Source organism: Martes martes, assembly GCF_963455335.1.
Source record: "Martes martes genome assembly, chromosome: 2".
Classification (NCBI taxonomy): Eukaryota; Metazoa; Chordata; class Mammalia; order Carnivora; family Mustelidae; genus Martes; species Martes martes.
Window position 1 is genome coordinate 56,088,429 of NC_137889.1, and position 19,828 is coordinate 56,108,256.

The 19,828-nt window shown below is 49.6% G+C and overlaps 1 protein-coding gene across 1 annotated transcript in view; it reads left to right on the top strand.

Moving 5' to 3' along the window:
• The window catches only part of FAM167A (family with sequence similarity 167 member A), a 44,531-nt gene extending 26,030 nt beyond the window's left edge, over window positions 1-18,501 (top strand). The window contains exon 4 of the mRNA XM_080797604.1: window positions 15,255-18,501. Within this exon, the coding sequence (XP_080653730.1) occupies window positions 15,255-15,518 (264 nt within the window). The 3' untranslated portion in view covers window positions 15,519-18,501. The remainder of the gene's footprint in view (window positions 1-15,254) is intronic.
• Window positions 18,502-19,828: the final 1,327 nt, after the last annotated feature.

Sequence of the window (19,828 nt, forward strand, 5' to 3'; positions counted from 1 at the left end):
AGGAAGTCCTGACCTTTGGCTTCCCCAAGTATCCAGGGACCCTGTCGCCATCTGCTAACGATAGGCAGGGTTGCAGCCTCTCTGTGCAAGAAATCAAACTCAACACACACAAAACAGACAACCATATTTAAAAATGGGCAGAAGATATGAACAGACACTTCTCCAATGAAGACATACAAATGGCTATCAGACACATGAAAAAATGTTCATCATCACTAGCCATCAGGGAGATTCAAATCAAAACCACATTGAGATACCACCTTACACCAGTTAGAATGGCCAAAATTAGCAAGACAGGAAACAACGTGTGTTGGAGAGGATGTGGAGAAAGGGGAACCCTCTTACACTGTTGGTGGGAATGCAAACTGGTGCAGCCACTTTGGAGAACAGTGTGGAGATTCCTCAGGAAATTAAAAATAGAGCTTCCCTATGACCCTGCAATTGCACTACTGAGTATTTACCCCAAAGATACAGATGGAGTGAAAAGAAGGGCCATCTGTACCCCAATGTTTATAGCAGCAATGGCCACGGTCGCCAAACTGTGGAAAGAACCAAGATGCCCTTCAACGGATGAATGGATAAGGAAGATGTGGTCCATATACACTATGGAGTATTATGCCTCCATCAGAAAGGACGAATACCCAACTTTTGTAGCAACATGGACAGGACTGGAAGAGATTATGCTGAGTGAAATAAGTCAAACAGAGAGAGTCAAGTATCATATGGTTTCACTTATTTGTGGAGCATAACAAATAATATAGAGGACAAGGGTAGATGGAGAGGAGAAGGGATTTGAGGGAAATTGGAAGGGGAGGTGAACCATGAGAGACTACGGACTCTGAAAAACAATCTGAGGGTTTTGAAGGGGCGGGGGGTGGGAGGTTGGGGGAACCAGGTGGTGGGTATTAGGGAGGGCACAGATTGCTTGGAGCACTGGGTGTGGTGAAAAAACAATGAATACTGTTACGCTGAAAATAAATAAAAAATTTAATTAAAGAAATGGACCCAGAGCCCAGTCCAGGGGCCATGGTGCATCTCTGCCTATTCCAGACTGCTTATGTTGGCAGAAAGTCCCAGCCTCAGGTCCTTGCCTTTGGGGCTGCCTCACTGGGTAGCCAAGGGATAGGGGTAGTCCTCTAGGAAAGAGTGAGCTAGAAAGGGCATGCCTCAGATCATGTGGGACTCGGCTCTCTAGCTGAGTCTGGAATTCTGAACATTTCACAAACCTCTGTGCTTGGTCCCAGAGCTTGTAGCACAAGGGGGAAAGGGACACGCCCTTGTCTCCTCTTCTTCAACCCTGCTAAAATGTTCCCCTTGCCAACCTGACAGATAAAGAAAAGGGGGAAAATCTTCTACTTGGCCTGTGTGGTGCCAAAACTAAAAACAAAACAGAATGGTGCTGCTTCCTCAGGGTTTGTCTTTGGGGCCAGAATCCTTGGGTGTGAGCAAATATTTTTCTTGTAGTTTCATGCAGGTGTTTGATACCCACAGAAAGCCCCCCAAAATGTGTTTATGGTTGTTAGAAAAAGGGAAGAGGAACTTGACAAGTTTTAGTAATTCTAGGACCTGCTGTGGCAGGTCACGGACTTGAACTTGGCTGGCCCTATCTGTGGCCACAGCTTGATTTCAGCCTCTTCTGATTAAGCCTCTCTGTCCTGTGCTGCCTGTTTGGCAAGCACACGACTGGTGTGTCCCAGGCATGGCCAACAAGGCCAGTGTTACCCATTTCCTCTGAATGATACAGCCAAGTGGAAATTCAAACACACCAAGCATCGTTTGATGATAGTCGTGGTCCTGCCTCCTGTCTAGGGAGCATGGTATTGTCCCCAAAGCACTTTTACATACAGTATCCTGGGAGAAGCCTTGGAGGTACTTGCTATTCCCATTTTACAGAGGAGAAGACTGAAGTTCAGAAAGATACTAAGCCTGAAATCAGAGAGGTTAAGTGACTTGCCCAAGGTCATATGCAAGGATATGGCCAAACAAGGACACAGACCCACATCTCCAGGCTCTGGATCCAGATTGTTTACCTTTGTACTAGGTATAGGTACTGACACTCTCGGTGTTCTAGTCGGTGAGGCCAGGAGTTGTCAAAAACCTGTATTTAAAACCCTGCTGGATACCTGGGTAGCTCAGTCAGTTGGGCTTCGCCCCAGGTCTGCCTTTGCATCAGGTCATAATCCCAAGGTCCTGGAATCGGTCCTGCATATTGGGCTCCCTGCTCAGTAGGAGAGTCTGCTTCTCCCTCTCCCTCTGCTGATAGCCCCGTTCCTGTTTGCTTACCCTCTCTCTCTCCCTCTCTGTCAAATAAATAAATAACATATTTAAAGGAAATACATAAATAAAACCCTGCTGATTACGGAACAGGACACATGTAAAGGGTGAGCAATGCCTCACAACCACTGTGTAGCAGGGCCTGGGAAAGCTGTGGCCATTCTATGATAAGGATATGCTCAGAGCCATCCAGAGAGGTGTTGGCTGAGCTGGGGTTTGAGTCCCCAGAGTTTCTAGTCCAGCTGTTCCTTTGCCCAACTCTGAGTCTTCTCAGTGTACCTGGGAGCTTTCAGCCTGCCTGGCATGAGCAATCTGCAGGAAGAAGACTGTTCTAGTAATCTGGCCACACACTTCAGTAACACTTCAGTCTTTACTAAAGTATTTACAAACAAAGTCCCGGCAAAGGCAATAGGACAAAACATCAGTGATCTTTATTTCTGAATGCCAGTATTATTCTTTGAACTTTTCTATAGCTTCTGAGGTTTCCAAAATAGGAATGCATTATATGCCACTAGGAAGAAAAAAGATTTAAAAGTGAAAGGTAAAAGAAAGAAAAGTTCCAAGCTCCTCTCTGTCTTACCGATGTGATTGGTACACGTTCTTCACCTTATAATCTACAGGTTTTAAAAAAAGGCATAGACTCTCCTAGACTAAAATAAGAAAATTGACACCTGGATCCGCAGAAATTCCCCAGTCACAGTGAGGGCTGACGAGGTGGCGACTGTTGGCCAGTGAGATGAAACCGACTCCAAGAATCAGGTCCTGCCTCTTTCCTTCCCTTAAGTGTCTTGCAGTTGAAAGGAGAGGGCGGTGGAAGACAGGAGCAGAGGCCTGATGGGAGTACCCACCCAGAATAGCAGCAGAAGGCAGCCCTGGGGCAGGATGAGACAGGTGGGGTGGTGGGGGGGGCATCCTTTGATCCAATCCTCCATTCATCCATTATAGCCAGAGCTCACAGAGTGCCTGAAATTAGGATCTGGGTGCAGGTGAGGGCCAGGGTGAATGGGACAGGGTTCCTGCCTTTATGGGGTTCTCCCTTTTGTAGAGGAGACAGACACAAAACACAATGACACAGTGTGACAAGAACTATGCTAGAGGTATAATAAGTACAGTTCCAAAATGCTTTGGGGAGCTGAGGTGCACGCTGAGTGGTCGCTGTGTGCCAGGCACAGTGGACAATCAAATTAACCAAAGGGAAATACACAAATCCCTACCTTCTTCCACAACCAAATCCCTGTCTTTAAGTGTGGTTGACTTTAAGCAGCTCCTTATTTCCAATTCACATTTTTCCAATAATAAGGAAAACCCAATTCCTCTGAGGGGCACCCCCCAGGTTATAATTACTACACCATATGTTAATGTGTAGTAAGTGTTGGAAAAAGTATCCAGGGCATTTGTTAAAAATACAGATCCTGGAGTGCCTGGGTCGTTTGGTCTGTTAAGCATCTGCCTTTGGCTCAGGTCATGATCCTGGGGTCCTGGGAGAGAGTCCCTCATCAGGCTCCTTACGCAGTGGGAAGCCTGCTTCTGCCTCTGCCTGCCACTACCCCTGCTTGTGCTCTCTCTCTCTGACATATAAATAAAATCTCTAAAAAAAAAAAAAAAAAAAATTACAGCTCCCTCCCAACTCTCCATGGAAATTCAGATTCCATTAATCTGTGGTGGTGTCAGGAAATTTACAAGTGCCTGTGGGGGGTTCTAATGTAACTGGGTCACCAACCAGACACAGGTGGAGTGGGAAAAGCATAAAATTTGTAACTAAACCAGACTTCCAGTCAGGTTCTACTATACTCTAGCTGTGTGACTTTAGGAAAACCGATTAACCTAGCCCCAGGTTTTGTCATTGTAAAATAATCTAATAAATACCTACGTGGCAGAGTGTATATAATAAATACCTACCAAGATAGTCAGGGTCTCTGCACTAAATGTCCTGTGAACATTTATAGTCATCACAACATTCATACAGTGCTCTTTTAAGGCAGGCACTGTCCCCATTTTGCAGCTGGGAAAACTGAGGTAGAGTAACTTGGCCAAGATCAACCAGCAGGTTGGGGGTGTTGAACCCAGAGCTGACTGACCTCAGAACCCCTGCTTTGAATGGCTGCTACACCATCAGTTGCTCCTGGGATTGAACGAGCTTGAATCTACTTTGTATTTCATGACGTTTTAGGCTCATTCAATACATCCTCTCAACTCCTGGAGTTCTAGGCTGTTATTCTCCAAAGTTTGCTCGATTTTGCACTTTTTCCAAGAACTCCCCTCTCCCTTGGAGAAGTCTTCATTATTCTAATATAATAATATTCTGATATAATAATAATAGACTGGCCCGGGTCTGGTGGCACAGAGGTTCAGAGAGAATTGTTCAAGATTGAGACATCCCCTTGGACTGAACAACGCCTTTCTGAAGGTTGTGTTATTTTATAAGCTTCGGGACCCACCCCTGTCCCCAAGCCTCCACCAGGGCCAGAAATAAATAAATAGATTAAAAAAAACCCGAGCACTGCCCAAAGGCTGTTGTTGGTCATGTCCCTGGGCCCGGGCCTGAGCCAGACACAGCCAGTGAGCAGGAAAAAGCCACGGAAAGTTGACAGAGAGGCTCACTCAAGGCGGCTGAGCCCTCTGCAGGGGAAATGGTTTCCATGTCTACACCAAGGGCCTGGAACTCAGGAGCAACCCTGGGGAGAAGGACAGTCCCAAGCCAGTGGGCAGTCCTGGCTTCTCTGCCTCCCTCACTGTTCCCCCGCAGGGCAGGCACGCCCGCCAGCACCAGCGGCTGAGGACGATCCTCTCTGGTAGAGCTAGTTCTTACAGGGCTAGCTAGAAGGATGCACAGAGCCGCCACATGCTAGAGCAGGAAGGAGCCAAAGGGCTGATCACTCTTGTTTTTCAACGAGGAGATGCGCGGAGAGATCCTGTGAGTGCCCATCAGTCAGCTGTCCCAGGCTCTCTGCCCAGCCCTCTCCATCCCATCCCCTCCTCAGCTCACACTCTGCCAGCAGCCCCAGGGCCACTGCTGGCCACATTCCACAGCACTCACCAGTTGGTGACCTTACTAGGCTCCTGGGGTGTATGGGGGAGGGGAGCAGCCCTGACTCGGGCCCCAACTCTGGACTCTGATGGGGGTAGCTGGGTCACAGCCGCTTCCCAGGTGCAGCAAACACTCTCCAGAGGTGGGTTTTGCTTTCACCCCAGCGGTCCTAGGCTGCTGCGAGTTCCATCAGGCAGATGAGGCTCAAACCATCTGTTCTTTCTAAGAAGGCGGGCTCCAGGTTAATGGAGTATGAAATGACTTTGGAGAGCGAAATGGCCTCAGCCATGCCTGGAAGGTGGGGCAGAGAATAGATTAGCTTCACTTCCTCTTGAAGGCACAGTGAGAATCTATATATAGAACCTCCAGGTGCCCCGGAGCCTTGATTACTCATACAAGCCCCAGCCCCAGAGAGCTCTTGGCCCACACGCAGTGGTCCTCACTCGTGGTCAGCCAGTGTTTCTGGCTGGTTCGTGGGCTTGCTCAGCCTTTGGTGTGAAACTCCTACTCTGTCTGTTTCCAAGCCGGGAAGCCCGGAACCCGGGAGAAGTCTAGAAGTCCCAGCAGGTGTGCTCTAGGGGTCTTCTCGGGGCTCTCCACGGAAGTCAGGGCGCCTCGGCCCCCTTCATTCAGTTGACAGCTGCCCTGACCACAGCTGCCTGATTTCCAGGCAATGTCTTAAGGAAGCACCACCCCCACCCGGGACCGATAGTGCTCCCTGTCGATACAGTGTGAAGGCAGTGTGAGGGGCTCCCGGGGGAGCGAGAACGCAGCCCCGCAGGGGTTCCCCTCTCTGGCAGCTCTCCCACCCAGAGACACCCCAGCAGGACATCCTGCTTCAGAGAGGCCAGGGAGCCGGGCTCTCCTTGCAGTCTGCCTCGAGGCCCCGCTCCAGCAGCTTGCCAGGAGCGGCGCAGCTCTGCGAGGCCCCTGCTGGCTGTCCAGGGCACTGGCCGGGAAGTCGGGGAAGGCCCGCACTGGCCAAACTGAGAACGCCCCACTTGGGAGGGTCCCCTGCTTCCATTTCTAATCCTGAAGCACTTAGGCATTACCAGCTCCGTGAACCCTGATAAGACAGGTGATAAGGGGGACGTTAACGCCACCCTGCCAACCCCGCCCGGCTGTGGCTAAGTGTGAGGAGCGACACAGGTGTCAGGTGTCAGTAATAATTAATCTGTGAAGTGTGTGGGAAGCATGATTTGGCAACCAGCTCTACTCTGGGCCCTGTTGATGAGGGAAGAGGAATGATACCAGGCCTCGGCACTCAAGGACTCCTTTGACTTAGTGGGAGAGATAAGAGTGACAAACGGGAAATAACTAAATGCTTAGCTCTACAGTTCTGGGGGCTAAAGTGGAACTAATACTTATGGAACCTCATGTCCTATACAGAGTGTCTTATACGTGTGTTATTCACGTCATTGTCGAGAGCAGACATTATGATCATGCCCGTTTCACAGATAAGGAAATAGAAGCTCAGACAGCTTGAGCAACTTGCCCAGAGTTGCACCATCAGAGAGTGGTAAATGAAGGACTTTGAACCCACAAGCCAGTGCTCTGTTCATACTACTCACTGCCTCTCCACAGGCCTGGAGGGCAGCCTGGGCGAGAAAGATGGAAAAGGCCTCCTGGGATTGCCCTAGCTGGAGAAAATCAAAACATGGCTCTGGGGAGGTATCATCCATTGATGGACTCATTCTTTCTTCCTTTCTTCCTTTCATTCATTCATTCATTCAACAAATGGCTTTTGAGCACCAGAGCTATGCACCAGTCACTGGGATGGGCCTGGTGAATACACGGTAGTCATTTCTCCTTGGTGTTTTGCCACCTGGTGAGGGGACAGATGAGTCAACAAAGCCTTACATAAGTGCTGTGGTAGGAGGCACCCATGGTGGGGAGTGTCACCCAACCTGCAGGGTTTAGGGGCAAGGGCTGGTCCTGAAGTATGATGGGAAGGGAAGAAGTGGTTCTAGGGGAGGGAATAATGACCCAGTGTGACTGCCATGGAGGGAAAGAGGCTCAGAATGGGAGAGCTGAGGCTGAAGAGAGCAAGGGAGCCAGGAGGGCTGGTGGTACCTTAGAAAGGTTTGAAGAGTAGGGAGACCTGTCCATTAGCCTTTTGAGTGTAGGGCCCAGGGCAGACAGTGGGAGGGGAGTTGTCCCTCCCAACACGGCCACAGCACCCATCTCTTCTGCTCTCACTCAAAGGACACAGGATTCCTTTCTTGGCTGTAGAGCTTCCAGGCCCACCTCATGTCCAGGAAGCAGTCTTATCAGGTAGGGGAAGGTGATCAGCATCCCCTCTCTATAAAGGGGTCACACCACATCCCAGAGCCACTCATTTCACTAGGGGCTTATCTAGGACTGTGTCTTAGTCTCTTGATGCTACTGCAACAAAATACCGCAGCCTGGGTAGCTTCTCAGCCACAGACATCTAATTCTCACAGTCTGGAGGCTGCAAGGCCAGGATCGGGGGACCAGCACGGTCAGGATAGGGCCCTCTTCCGGGTCACAGACTTCTTGCTGAGCCCTCACATGGTGGAAGTTTCTTATAAGAGTGTCAATCCCATTCATGACTTAAGTGCATCCCAAAGGCCCTACCTCCAAATACCGTCACATTGGGTGTGAGGGTTTCAACATGTGAATTTTGGGGTCACACCAACATTCAGACCAAAGCAAACTGGAACCCAGAGCCTCTGGGAACAGATCTAGGGGCTCTTCAGGGTGCATCGGGCTGTCCTTCTTAAAGGCCAGCCTTGTGAGTGAAGATGCAGGCTGGCCTAGGACCTTCCGAGTTTGAAAATCAAAGGCTTGGTCATATCCGTAGAGTTTGACTCTTGCCACAGAGGACAGACAGTCCCTCGCAGTGTCCTGCTCTCTTCTCTGGCTCTGGGCTTTGCTCAAGCGTTCCGTCCCATTAGACAGTGGCTCCAAGGGGGCACAAGAGGCCCTCGGAGGAGCTGAGACAGATGGTCATCTTCTGCCCAGGGAATGGGAGCCGTGGTGCCCTTCCGCCCGCCCACCCACACCCCAGGCCAGGGACAGCTTGGCACCTGCCCAAGGCCAGTGGCATCAGAGTGGCAGCCATGAGCACAGCCTCTCCTTTGCCAGGAAGAGTAGTCTCCTGCTGCCAGAGTAGAGACCTTTGAGAAGCATGTTCCAGCCTCCTCTCAAGTCAACAGCTTTGCTGGAAAATCAATCCCCAAACAGTTTGGTTTCTAGGGGTGTTAGAAAAAAATGTTTTTTAATTTTTCCCAGACCCTAAAGTTGCCTCTAGCAGCACATTTCAGTGACACTACTTGCTTGCTTTCCTAACAGCATTATTCTGGCTCTTTCTCAGAGGCCAAACCCAAGATCAAATAATGAATAATATTTTCTCCAGGCTTCTAAGTGTGTTCCTACCCAGCACTGATGAAAACAATAAGCCGGACCTTTCGGTTAAGTTATATAAATCACCTCGCAGCTTACAAAAACTATTTCTAAGGTTCAAGAATGAAGTCTTGTAGAGAATACAGCGCGTTCTGTCCTTTCATGCGCAACTGAGAAAATGGCCTGGATTTTTCTACTCTGAAAATGGCCTGGATTTTTCTACTCTGTCTCTTGTCAACATCAGTCAGAGCCTAATTGTGACTGTGGGGCTGGGGTGGCTTAGATCCGAGCCTCAGAAATAGGGATTAAACGAAATGCCCTTGATCACCTCGGAATTCTTTGTGTCTTCCGGGACCTGTGCTAATCCCTGTGGGCCTCAGTCCTGCTCATTCATGGCTCCTCTGGTTTGCCCTGGGCATAGGGCCTTCTCTGGGGTGAGCTTTAGAGATAGATTTGCAAACCTCTGCCCAGATGTGCTGGCAGGGGTGCACAGGGCCGAGTCTCAAGTCCTGGTCCCCATCTTGTTGTTTCTCCAAATTAAGAAAACAGAAGCTTTCAGGGACAAAGGTGCAGGATTGTCCAGAAAGTGAAGAAAACGAAGCAGGTCAGGAACAGGACTTCGGGGAGGCCTGGTGCTGGAGAGAGGAGGGTGTGTCCCACAGGCCATGCACTGGACTTTAGGAAGCAGGAGCTGTGGGGAGCAAAGGCAGCACATTCAGAAGAATTGCTTCTTGTGCTCCCGAAGGTCTGCTAGTTATGTGCCTTTTATATTTTTTCAAACTCCTTAAATCTTCAGGGCATTTTAGACCTGCAGAAAGCAGACCCAAGAAAGTGTTCTAGCACATCCTATGGGCAACTAGGAATAAATGTATCAGCCGAACCTCGCACGTTTAAGACTTTATTCAAGAAACGGACATGCTGGCTTCCCTGGAATGCCAAGATGTCATTCAGGGTTTTAGAATGAGCAAGTGAACACAGGGCAAGTGGGCAAGAGGTGCTGAGGAAGGGAGCGAATCATCCAGATTGCCACAAAAACGCCGCTTCTCCCAAATGCTGCTGGGGCCATTGCCAAAGAACAAAATACTCTCTCCTCGGCGGTTGGTCTGAGCCTCTCCTTCTCTGGTCACTGCTCCTCTGACCTACCTCAGAGAAGCCTTCAACCTCCCAGACCATTCCACCTCCTTGAGGGTCTGGGGGCTTCCCAGTGCCACCCGTGTTAAAGAACATATCCCACAGACAGACGGGCCTCTGGCTGACCAGGACAGGTCCTCCTTGCCAATGCCTGCAACGTCCACACGTGCCCGGGGCCACAGAGACTTCTAGGACATGGGACTTGGGAAGCTAAAACCAGGAAGGTCCTGGGCAAACCAGGTCGGAGTGATCCCCTCAAATGTATAGCTTTTGTTGTTTCTTTAATGGTGGTAAAATACATGTATATTACATAAAATTACCATTTAAGCATTTTTGAGTGTATAATTAATTAGGTACATTCACAGCCTTATGCTGTGATGCTCACCACCAGCCATCTCCAGAAAGGCTTTCTTCTTCCCCAACCAAAACTTTGTCCCTGGTAAACACACATTTCCCTATCCCCCCAGCCCCTGGCAACCCCCATTCAATTCTCTGTCTCTATGAGTTTGACTACTTAGGTATGTCATGTAAGTGGAATTGTAAAGTACTTGTGCCTTTTGTGGCTGGCTTCTCTCTTCCATATCATCCTCAAGGTCTCCCATGATACGTCAAGATGGCGGAAGGACATGCCAGTGTATGGGCAGACCGTGTTTTGTTTATCTCTGCATCCATCCAGGGACACATGGGTTACTCCCACCCTTCGCCTGTTGTGAATAACGCTGCTATGGACACGAGCTACCAGTTAATGTTCAAGCCCCTGCTTTCCATTCTTGCAGGGATCTACCCGCAAGAGGCACTGCTGCGTCATGTGGCAATCCTATGTGTCATTTTTTGAGGAACTGCCCCACTGTTCACATCAGTTCACTGCAACGTCGGCTTTCACTCCACCCGGCCCAGAGGCGGGAGTCAGCCTGTCTGCTAACTCCCCCTGAGACTTGGCCCCAGAGACCTCCCAGCAGAGCCCTCTCCCATGAGGTCCTTCCATGAATTTCCGCGGCTGGCCAGCCTACCTGAGTTGGCTATAGCCAAGCACCGCGGTTGCTGCCAGGCCACCAATCGGCCGCCTTCTCCTTCCTGGGCTTCCTCACCCAGTAGGAACACGCCCTGTCACCACAATGTGCTGACAGCCACCACACACTGACATTTCTCCCCCTTTCACCAAGTACTATGCCCTAATTACAGGATTACAGCCACTGTGGGCGCTCCTCTGAGAATCCAGCAAGAGCCTCTATTGTGCAGGAACAACAGGCCACCCTGGGCAGGGAGATTAGAAATCAGCACGTCCTACAGTGGAGTCTTTGCCAGGGAGAGCATTAACCCACACTGATCATTGAGTCACCTGGACCAGGTTTTAGGGCCAGCATCTTAGTTGTTTTAATGAAGTCTTCAAAGTGGGAGGTTCTGGCCAGTTTCCACATTCTGCACCTAGGCCCAGAGAAAGAACTTAAAGGTGAACCTCTTACCTTTGTTTGACCGGCAGCGTTCAGCTCACTTGGTTTTCACTTATTGTCTGCTATGCTTCTCATAGTCCTTGGAATAAACAGGATCCCTTCTCTCTAGAAGAAGAGACAGGAGTTCAGGAAGTGTTCGTGACTCACCCAAAGCTACATAGCTAGTAAAGAGGGGGTTCCACTGGAACCAGGAGTCTAACCCCAGAGCAATGGATTTCCCACTTCCCACTGCCTCTGGGACCCAGCCCACCTCCAGGTCAGTGGAAGCCATGGAGAGGCCTCCAGCTCTGGGCTCTGATGGGCCCCAGGGTGATCCGAGTACACCACACCCTGGCTGGCCAATCCCAGACAGTCCCTTAAACTTCTCTGAGTTGGTTTCCTCTGTTTCCTCTTCTGGAACACAGATCGAAATAGCTCTCATCTAAAGCTATGCTTCCACTGCACCTGACAGTATGTGGCAGAAGATGGGATGCGAGGCCATCGCTGCCTGAGCGCCTCCTTGGCAGAGAAGACAGGAAAGGCAGGAGGGCCTCCATCACCCCGGCCAGACCCAGTCCCAGCTCTCCCACCTTCCTCAGGAGCTGCCATTCTTCCAACTTACTGCAAGCAGGAGCCATGAAGACGTTCGCTAAACATTTCGCAAAGGTTAAAATCTAAAAAGCCTCTTAACCTGTGCGAACCTTGTAGACGTGAGGCTAAGTGCAATAAGCCAGTCACAAAAGGACAGATTCTGTGTGATTCCACTTACATAAGGCAGGTGGGGCAGTTGTATTCATAGAGACAGAAAGTGAAATGGTGGTTCTGGGGGTGGGGGGGATGGGGGTGGGATGGGGGAAGGGGAGTTGTTTAACAGGGACAGAGTTTCAGTTTGACAAGGTGAAGAGATCTGCAGGTAGATGGTGGGGATGGTTACATATCAGTGAGGATATGTTTAATGCCACTGAGCTGTACACCTAACAGTGATGAAGACAGTAAAAATTTGATGTTCTGTGTATTTTACCACAATGAAAAAAATGAAAAAAAAAAATCTAGGGCACCTGGATGACTCTGTTGGTTAAACAACTGCCTTCAGCTCGGGTCATGATCCTGGAGTCCTGGGATTGAGTCCCACTTTGGACTCCCTGCTAGGCAGGGAGTCTGTTCTCCTGCTGACCTCTCTTCTTTCATTCTCTCTCTCTCTCTCTCTCAAACAAAAATTGTAGGGGTGGGGCAGCAGGAAGACTGCACATTTTGCTTAGGAGTTTTTTGTTTGTTTTTTTATTTTTATTTTTTTAGCTGTGGGAGCTCATTTCTGTCTGGATCTGGTCTGATTACAGCAGAGTTACCTCTTAAGGGCGGGTGGAGCGGGCAGGGTTCTAATTAATGTTCAAAGTACAGAGTCACCCTTGGGAAATTCTTAGTGAGTGAGAATAGGGCCACAGGGCCAATTTTCCCGGTGGTGTTGGAACCCTGTTTCTCTGAGCATCAGATGCAGCAGCGGACTTACATTCAGGGATCATAATACAGTAAATACTCTGAGTGACTCCTGGGGCAGATATTCACACTGAGGCGCCCTCAGAACCAGGGTCTCCTGAGAAAACAGCAGCTTTCCAGTCCCCCTAATAGTCCTTGGGGCACAAACAAGTAGAATGGGCAGAATCCTCAGCCCCATGGGAAGTGTGGTCTTACTTCTCTTCTTTCCCTTACTTGGAGTTGAATGAATCCAAGCTCAGTGAGTGTGTGAACTGGTCACCAAAGAGAACTGGACACGTGCCTTACACTCACCCCTCTTTCCAGCTAACGCTGATGGGATTTCAACCCTAAACTGTCCTCTGACCTCTGTCTGGATCTATTGGCCCTAGAAAAATAGACCTTTTCCCCCAACAGGTACCCCTACAGGTCACATCTCACAGATACTCCCAGACACCTGCTCAAACCTGAAACTCTCCAAGTTCAAAGGATCTTTTCAGATCTAAGATCCAGTTCCAGGGCCCAGAGTTCAAACATAAACCATGAAGTGCCTATCTTTTCAAAGAGCTCTGTCTTCAAATTAGAAAATACCCCAGAGAAATGGTTCAATTAAGACTCCTCGAAGACCATATTAGATACAGCAATGGGTGTGAGCTGGCATTGTCCTTCAGACAAATCTGATGACCATCTCCTTCAGAAGGGTTTCAGACAACACCAGCCCACTTTCAGGCATGACTAAGGGCTCCATAACAAATGAATGGCTGTCCAGCTGCCCTTTGATGAGTCTGCCATCATTAATTTGTTGCTATTCTAAATCAATAGAATATTCTTGAAGATTTACTTAGTTATTTGAGAGAGAGAGAGAGAGAGAGAGATGGGGGCAGAGGGAGAGGGAGAGAAACTCAAGCTGACTCCTCAATAAGCATGGATCCCAGGACCCCAAAGCCATGACCAGAGCCAAAGTTGGGACTTCTTTGTCAGTGGCTTGGGCTCTGGAGTCTGTTTGTCTGGGTTTCTCATCATAACTCTGCCATTTTTGCCCTTTGTGATTTGACACAGTGACTGATTTCATGAGTTGCTGCCTCTTCATCTCTAACTTGTGGATGATGATGTGATATTACTTAACAGAGTTGTAGTAAAGAGTAACTGTATCATGTTGATATACCCATTATAGACTGAATCTTTGTGCCCCCCCAAATCCATATGTTGAAGCCCTTACCCCCAGTGTGATGGTATTTGGAGGTGGGCCTTTAGGAGGTAATTAGATTTTGAGGTCATAAGTGTGGGGCCCCCATCATGAAATTAATGTCCCTATGAAAAGAAGGAAAGCTGAGCTTTCTCTCTCCATCATGTGGGGAAACAGCAAGAAGGTGGCCATTTGCAAGCCAAGAGAAGGTCCTCAGTAAGAATGATCTTGGACTTCTTGGCCACGAGAACTATCAAAAATAAATGTCTATTGGTTAAGCCTCCCAGTCTGTGGTGTTTTATATGGCAGCCTGAGCAGACTAATACATACCTGAAGAATAAGAACAATGCCTGGTTCATAGTAAAACATTCAGTAAATATTAGCATGTATTTACATATTTGTTTTTTTGAAACTTTATTAAGAAATACTACAGGCAGGGGCACCTGGGTGGCTCAGTGTGTTCAGCATCCAGCTCTTGGCTTCAGCTCAAGTCATGATCTCATGGTCATGAACTCTGAATTGGGCTTATCGGGGAGTCTGTTTGAGGATTCTTTCTTTCCCTCTTCCTCTGCCCCTCCTCCTGCTTGCTCTCTCTCTCTCTCTCTCTCAAATAAATAAATAAATAAATAAAATATGTTTAAAAACATATTACAGGGCGCCTGGGTGGCTCAGTCGGTTAAGTGACTGTCTTCAGCTCAGGTCATGATCCCAGAGTCCCAGGATCGAGTCCAGCATCGGGCTCCCAGCTCCACAGGGAGTCTGCTTCTCCCTATGACCTTGTACCCTCTCATGCTCTCTCTTATTTGCTCTCTCTCTCAAATAGATAAAATCTTTGAAAAAAAAAACATATTGCAGTCATTTTAAAATGTTTAAAGATTTAAAGAATGATCTAACAGTAGACCCACCACCCAACATAAGGTATGAAATATTACCAATAAAGCTGAAGCCCCCATAAACCTTCCTCGACCACCTACTTTCCTTCCCACCCAGAGGTAATCATCCTTCTCAGCTTGGTACTTACCACTCCTGTGCATTCCTTTATACTCTTACTCTACCCGTGTGTGTCTGTTAACAATGAGACTGAATCTTTAAGCCAGGACGGACATGTGCCTCTTCCAGAAGTATTTAGACATAGAATCTAGCCTGGTATGAAGTGTTGTTGGGGGAAACCATCTGTCCCCATTTGTCATCTTGCTGTGTGTGTCTTTTCACCTTCATGAGCAGGGAGTGTGCCAATATCTCCAGGTGGACCAGCTGGTGGTGCAAGCCATTAATTAGGTCTCCCATCAGCAGGTCTGTGTTTGTCAGAGACTATGGAGCTGCAACCCCAGCCCACCTCTTTGCTGATGCCTCCCTTCCTCCCTTCCAGATGGAGATGCGGCTGCAGGACCAGCAGCTGGCCAGACAGCTCATGCGCCTGCGCAGTGACATCAGCAAGCTGAAGATCGAGCAGACCTGTGACCTGCATAGGAGAATGCTCAATGATGCCACCTACGAGCTGGAGGAACGGGACGAGCTATCTGATCTCTTCTGCGACTCTCCGCTGGCCTCCTCCTTCAGTCTTTCCACCCCACTCAAGCTCATTGGAGTCACCAAGATGAATATCAACTCCAGGAGGTTCTCTCTGTGCTGAGAAGCCCTAGAGGGGGTCAGAGGAGCCAGAACAGAATGTTTGGGAGGCAGAGAAGGGGGAGGCAGGGAGGGCATGGAGGTTGTGTCACCCTGAGTGGGTCTCCCCAGGGGCAGGGCTTCCCTGTGGTTGGTGAACCGTGGGCCCTCAGACCCATGGCAGGTGCTCTGTCAGGGGGCCCCAGCTGTGGAGCCCCACAACCCCTTGACTGTCCATGACCCAAAGTGTTCTGCAGAAGGGCCGCTCCATCCAGATGTTCAGTGAGACCTGGCTCCCAGCATGACGCATCTCCATCCTCCCCTCACTGACCCGCATTCCCATTTCCTCAGAATCACTGGTGCTATGATCTGAGATCCCAAATCTGGGCCACCAAACGCTATTGTTCCTGCAGAAAACTTTCCCGAGGGCACTGAGCCCCAGGGAGGAGGTGATTAGGTACGTCAGATGAGCCCATCTGCTGTTGCTGGCCTTGAGTACCAGCGCAGATTCACCATAGACAGGTGACTCAGCAGCCCTGACAGGGACCCAGGAGGAAAGGAAAACCAGAAGGAGTGACAAAGTGGAGCTCCGGAACACAGGCCCCATCGCCATCGCCAGCTTCTCTGCTGAGCGGCTGGTCCAGGCTCCTGTCAGTCTTAGACCTTGGCACAACCAGGGCTGTGTCGGTTGTTTCTAGTGTGTGCCAGGACACATGGGGGCCATGGGGCGGAGCAAACACGGATGTCCTCTCTGCTGCCACACACACCAATCCCAATCTCCAAAGAGCCCCTTTGCCGCCACCCTGCTCCTTCAGGGGAGTGCCTGAGTGAACTAGGCAAGTCTGTCAGTGGATTTCCCAGCACTGAATTCTCCTGGTGGCATCACTTTTGTCCCCTTCCTGCCCTCCCCAGAAAGACTTGAGGAAGCTCAGGAGCTCACCCTGAGCCTCCTCTGACATTCTGTGACTGATTTAAACCACTAATTTTAATTGAATCAGACTGTTACTAATCTGTTGCTAACGTGTTCAGAGCTGTTTGATTTTTGTCCACATGGTGACACCAGTTGGTAGGTCAAGTGCAGTAGTTCAGGATTTGACTTGAAAGGTTCTCCCTGACGACAAGCATGAGGATCAGCAAGGCGAGGACTGAGGCCTCAACAGGGAGGAAAGTTAGCCTCACAGAACGCCACCTGGTGCAGGTTCTCCTGCCAGCTGGGGGTGGCTTTTGACATCACCTAGTTCAAGCCTCCTTGTGCATAAAGGAGTAAGGTGAAGCCAGGGAAAGAGGATGACTTCCCTCAGATTATGCGGCTCCTTAGTGGCTACAGATGATCAACAAATTAAATCATTACTGAGAATGTCAAGACAGATCATATATCAATGAACCTGAACCCCAAAGATGGTCCTAATGCTTTGCCAAATCCACCAACTGCCAAGCCCTCTACGCTCCACCTCGTGCAGCCCCCAAGCGTACCTCTCACTTTGCAGTTCTGAATATTTGGGTCCAACTTAGAGCAATGTCTGGAAAGTGGACCCACAGAACACGTGTTACCAATCACACTTCCATAGTCGAAGTAAGGTGTCCTGATGTCCTTTTGTGTTTCATCTTCCCGTAGAGTCTCTCTGGGCCCATGCACACCACACACACACACACACACACACACACTCCCTGACCCACGTTGGGAAGGTTGTTTTTCTTTGGTGGACTGGCAGTGGGAGGACATGAATGAGTGGTCCCTAGTTAGAAAAGAACTTGGTCTCTGTCTGGTGATGTCAAAGAGCCAGAAGCTTTATGCTTCCTTTGCAGAAGGTAGAGCAACATAGCTAAGATGTGTTTTCTGCTTGACTCTGAGCAGTGACTGAAGTGTGAGGCCCAGAGGACTGGTCCACAGAGGAGACCTCTTGGTGGAATGCCCGACCCTTTAGACCTGCTCCCCCTCAGGCAGGAAGGGAGGGGGATTTTCTCGACCCCAAGCCGTCTCTCCTCAGGGATTATGTACCAGCATTGCCCAGTCCCACCAAGACATTCCTGCCAGGCTTCTCTGAGATGCGTCCTTGGGACAGCAGGGGAGCAGGCAGGCCCACACCCGCCACCCGCTCCGGAGAGGCACACAGGCACACAGGCACACACACTCACACCCACACCCACACAGGAAAGCCCATTCCATCTTCTGAAAATAATGCCAAACTAGTTTTTTTTTTTTCCCTTTCAAGAGATCAGTCATTACAGTAATTGAAAAAATTGGATTCAATGGAAGCTGATTTAGTTGATTTGGTTGGTCCAATTGAATTGGCATCAACTGGGCGATTTAGTTGTTCAGCTCGACTAATGTCCCCTTCCTTTCTTTGTTCTCTGAGAGGAAACCGAGATCAAGGCGCACTTTTTGGAATAGGTTAGATGTCTCAGCTCTTTTGCTTCATTCACCCCAAGAGAATTTAGTTTGGGGATGAGGACGGAAGAGAAAGGGGAGGGGACCAGAGATGAGAGAGGAGGTGGATGGACCAGGTGCATCTCCTTACTCATCCATCACCCCGTGTCCATCAGCCCCTTATTCCGCCAGGGAACACAAATAACTCGGCAGGTCGGTTCAGTGTTGTGAATTCCCTGCCTTATGGGGCTCAAGTGATGTCTGTGCATCACCTATAACCTCACCTGCATCGCCAGCATCCTGGGTCCACCTTCTGGTGTGCCACATGTACACAATGTTTGCAGTTTAATCATCATCTACCCATCTCTGTCATCCCCAAGGACCCTGGGTGTAAACCACAAGGTCTCCACTGACACCGCCATGCATGGCAGTGTGTGATGCCTTCATGGACTTGGCAGAGATCACAGAGGCCCAGAGAGCCTGGGGAGGCTTGAGAGGGTCTGCTCCAGCTCCGGGTCTCCTCCCTGTAGCAATACCAAGTGCTATTATGTAATTGATGGACAATTTATAATCTTATTTTTTATGATTCTGTGTTTCTATACTGCTGTTAGAAGAAGTGAATAAAAATATTTCAAAAGGAGAGACTACGTAAGGGGGAGAAATTTGTCTTCTTTTACCTCGTTCCTATTACAGCACAAAGAGAAAGAAAGAGAGAGGGAGGAGGGAGGGAGAGAGGGAGGAAGAGAAGCAGGGAGGATGAGTTTGAGATTGACTTTGGCCATGCTTTGGGACATAATTTGGAGGTGAAGCCAACAGCTTGGATATGGAGTGTGAAGGAAACAGAGGAATGGAGAACCACCTGCTGGCCGGCAGCTGGATGAAGAGGGTACCATTTACTGAGACGAAGATGCTTTGAGGGGAGCATGATTGGGGCAGAGGGACAAGACCAGTAGTTGTGTCTCAAGTGTGGTACATTTAAATGTACATCCCAGTGGGGAGTGAGTGAGTGGTTGGCTAGAGGGATCTGGATTTCAGGAAAAGGTCATTGTTGGAAACATAAATTTGGGAGTCTGGATTTGGGTATTTGGATGATATTAAAAGCGCCATGCCTGTATAAGTCCTCAAGGAAGAGAGAGGATGTAAGAGAAAGGCTCTACGTACCAGCTCCTGAGACTCCGGCATCCTGAGGTCTGGAGACCAAATGGAAGGTCTGTGGGGGGAGCAGAAGCGACCTTCTAGGGCTGGCGTGGCTGCTCCATTCAGGGGCACAGACTGACACTACACTAGCTGCCCAGCAGCCCCAGCTGAGGGTGTCGCTCCAGGACTGATGACATCGGTCACCACGGTCACCACCACGGTGGCTTCCAGACCCCCCTGCAGATCTTATCTAACTTATTTAGAAAGGGTTTTGAACTCGGTTGACAGAATTCCCCTTGGCTTCTTAGCAGGAGCAGAAGGCTATCCCCGCTCCTGACTCTCCATGGCCAAGGTGGGAGTCTGTGACCTGGGCAGCTGGGGGAGGAAGGCTTAGGGAAGGGGTGAGTAGGGCCCTATGGCTGACAGCTGACAGGGGTCCTGCCACGGCCTATCACAACAGCGGGCCCTCTCTTCAGGGAATGGCCTCATCTCACTGCAAGGTTTCAGACCTGACTCTTTTCAAATACCCTGTTTACAGGCTCAAAGCCAACAGTGACAGAGAGAGCAAGGTGGTCTCCAAAGGAAGTTGCTTCAGGAAAGGAAAACTGCAAACATTTGAGGGCTCTGGCAAGCAGGGTCCCCCTCCCCACCACCACAGGGTGCCAAGTTCAGGTTGGATATTTCCCCAACCAGCAGGGATGGCACCGGCAGTGTGCTCCCTGTGCCGGCTTCCCCGCCCCTAGTGTTTCCTAAACCATTTCACCGAACAGAGAGCCAACCCCCATTTTTACCCTGCCTACCCGCTTCTCCACACAGGGATGGCTGAAATG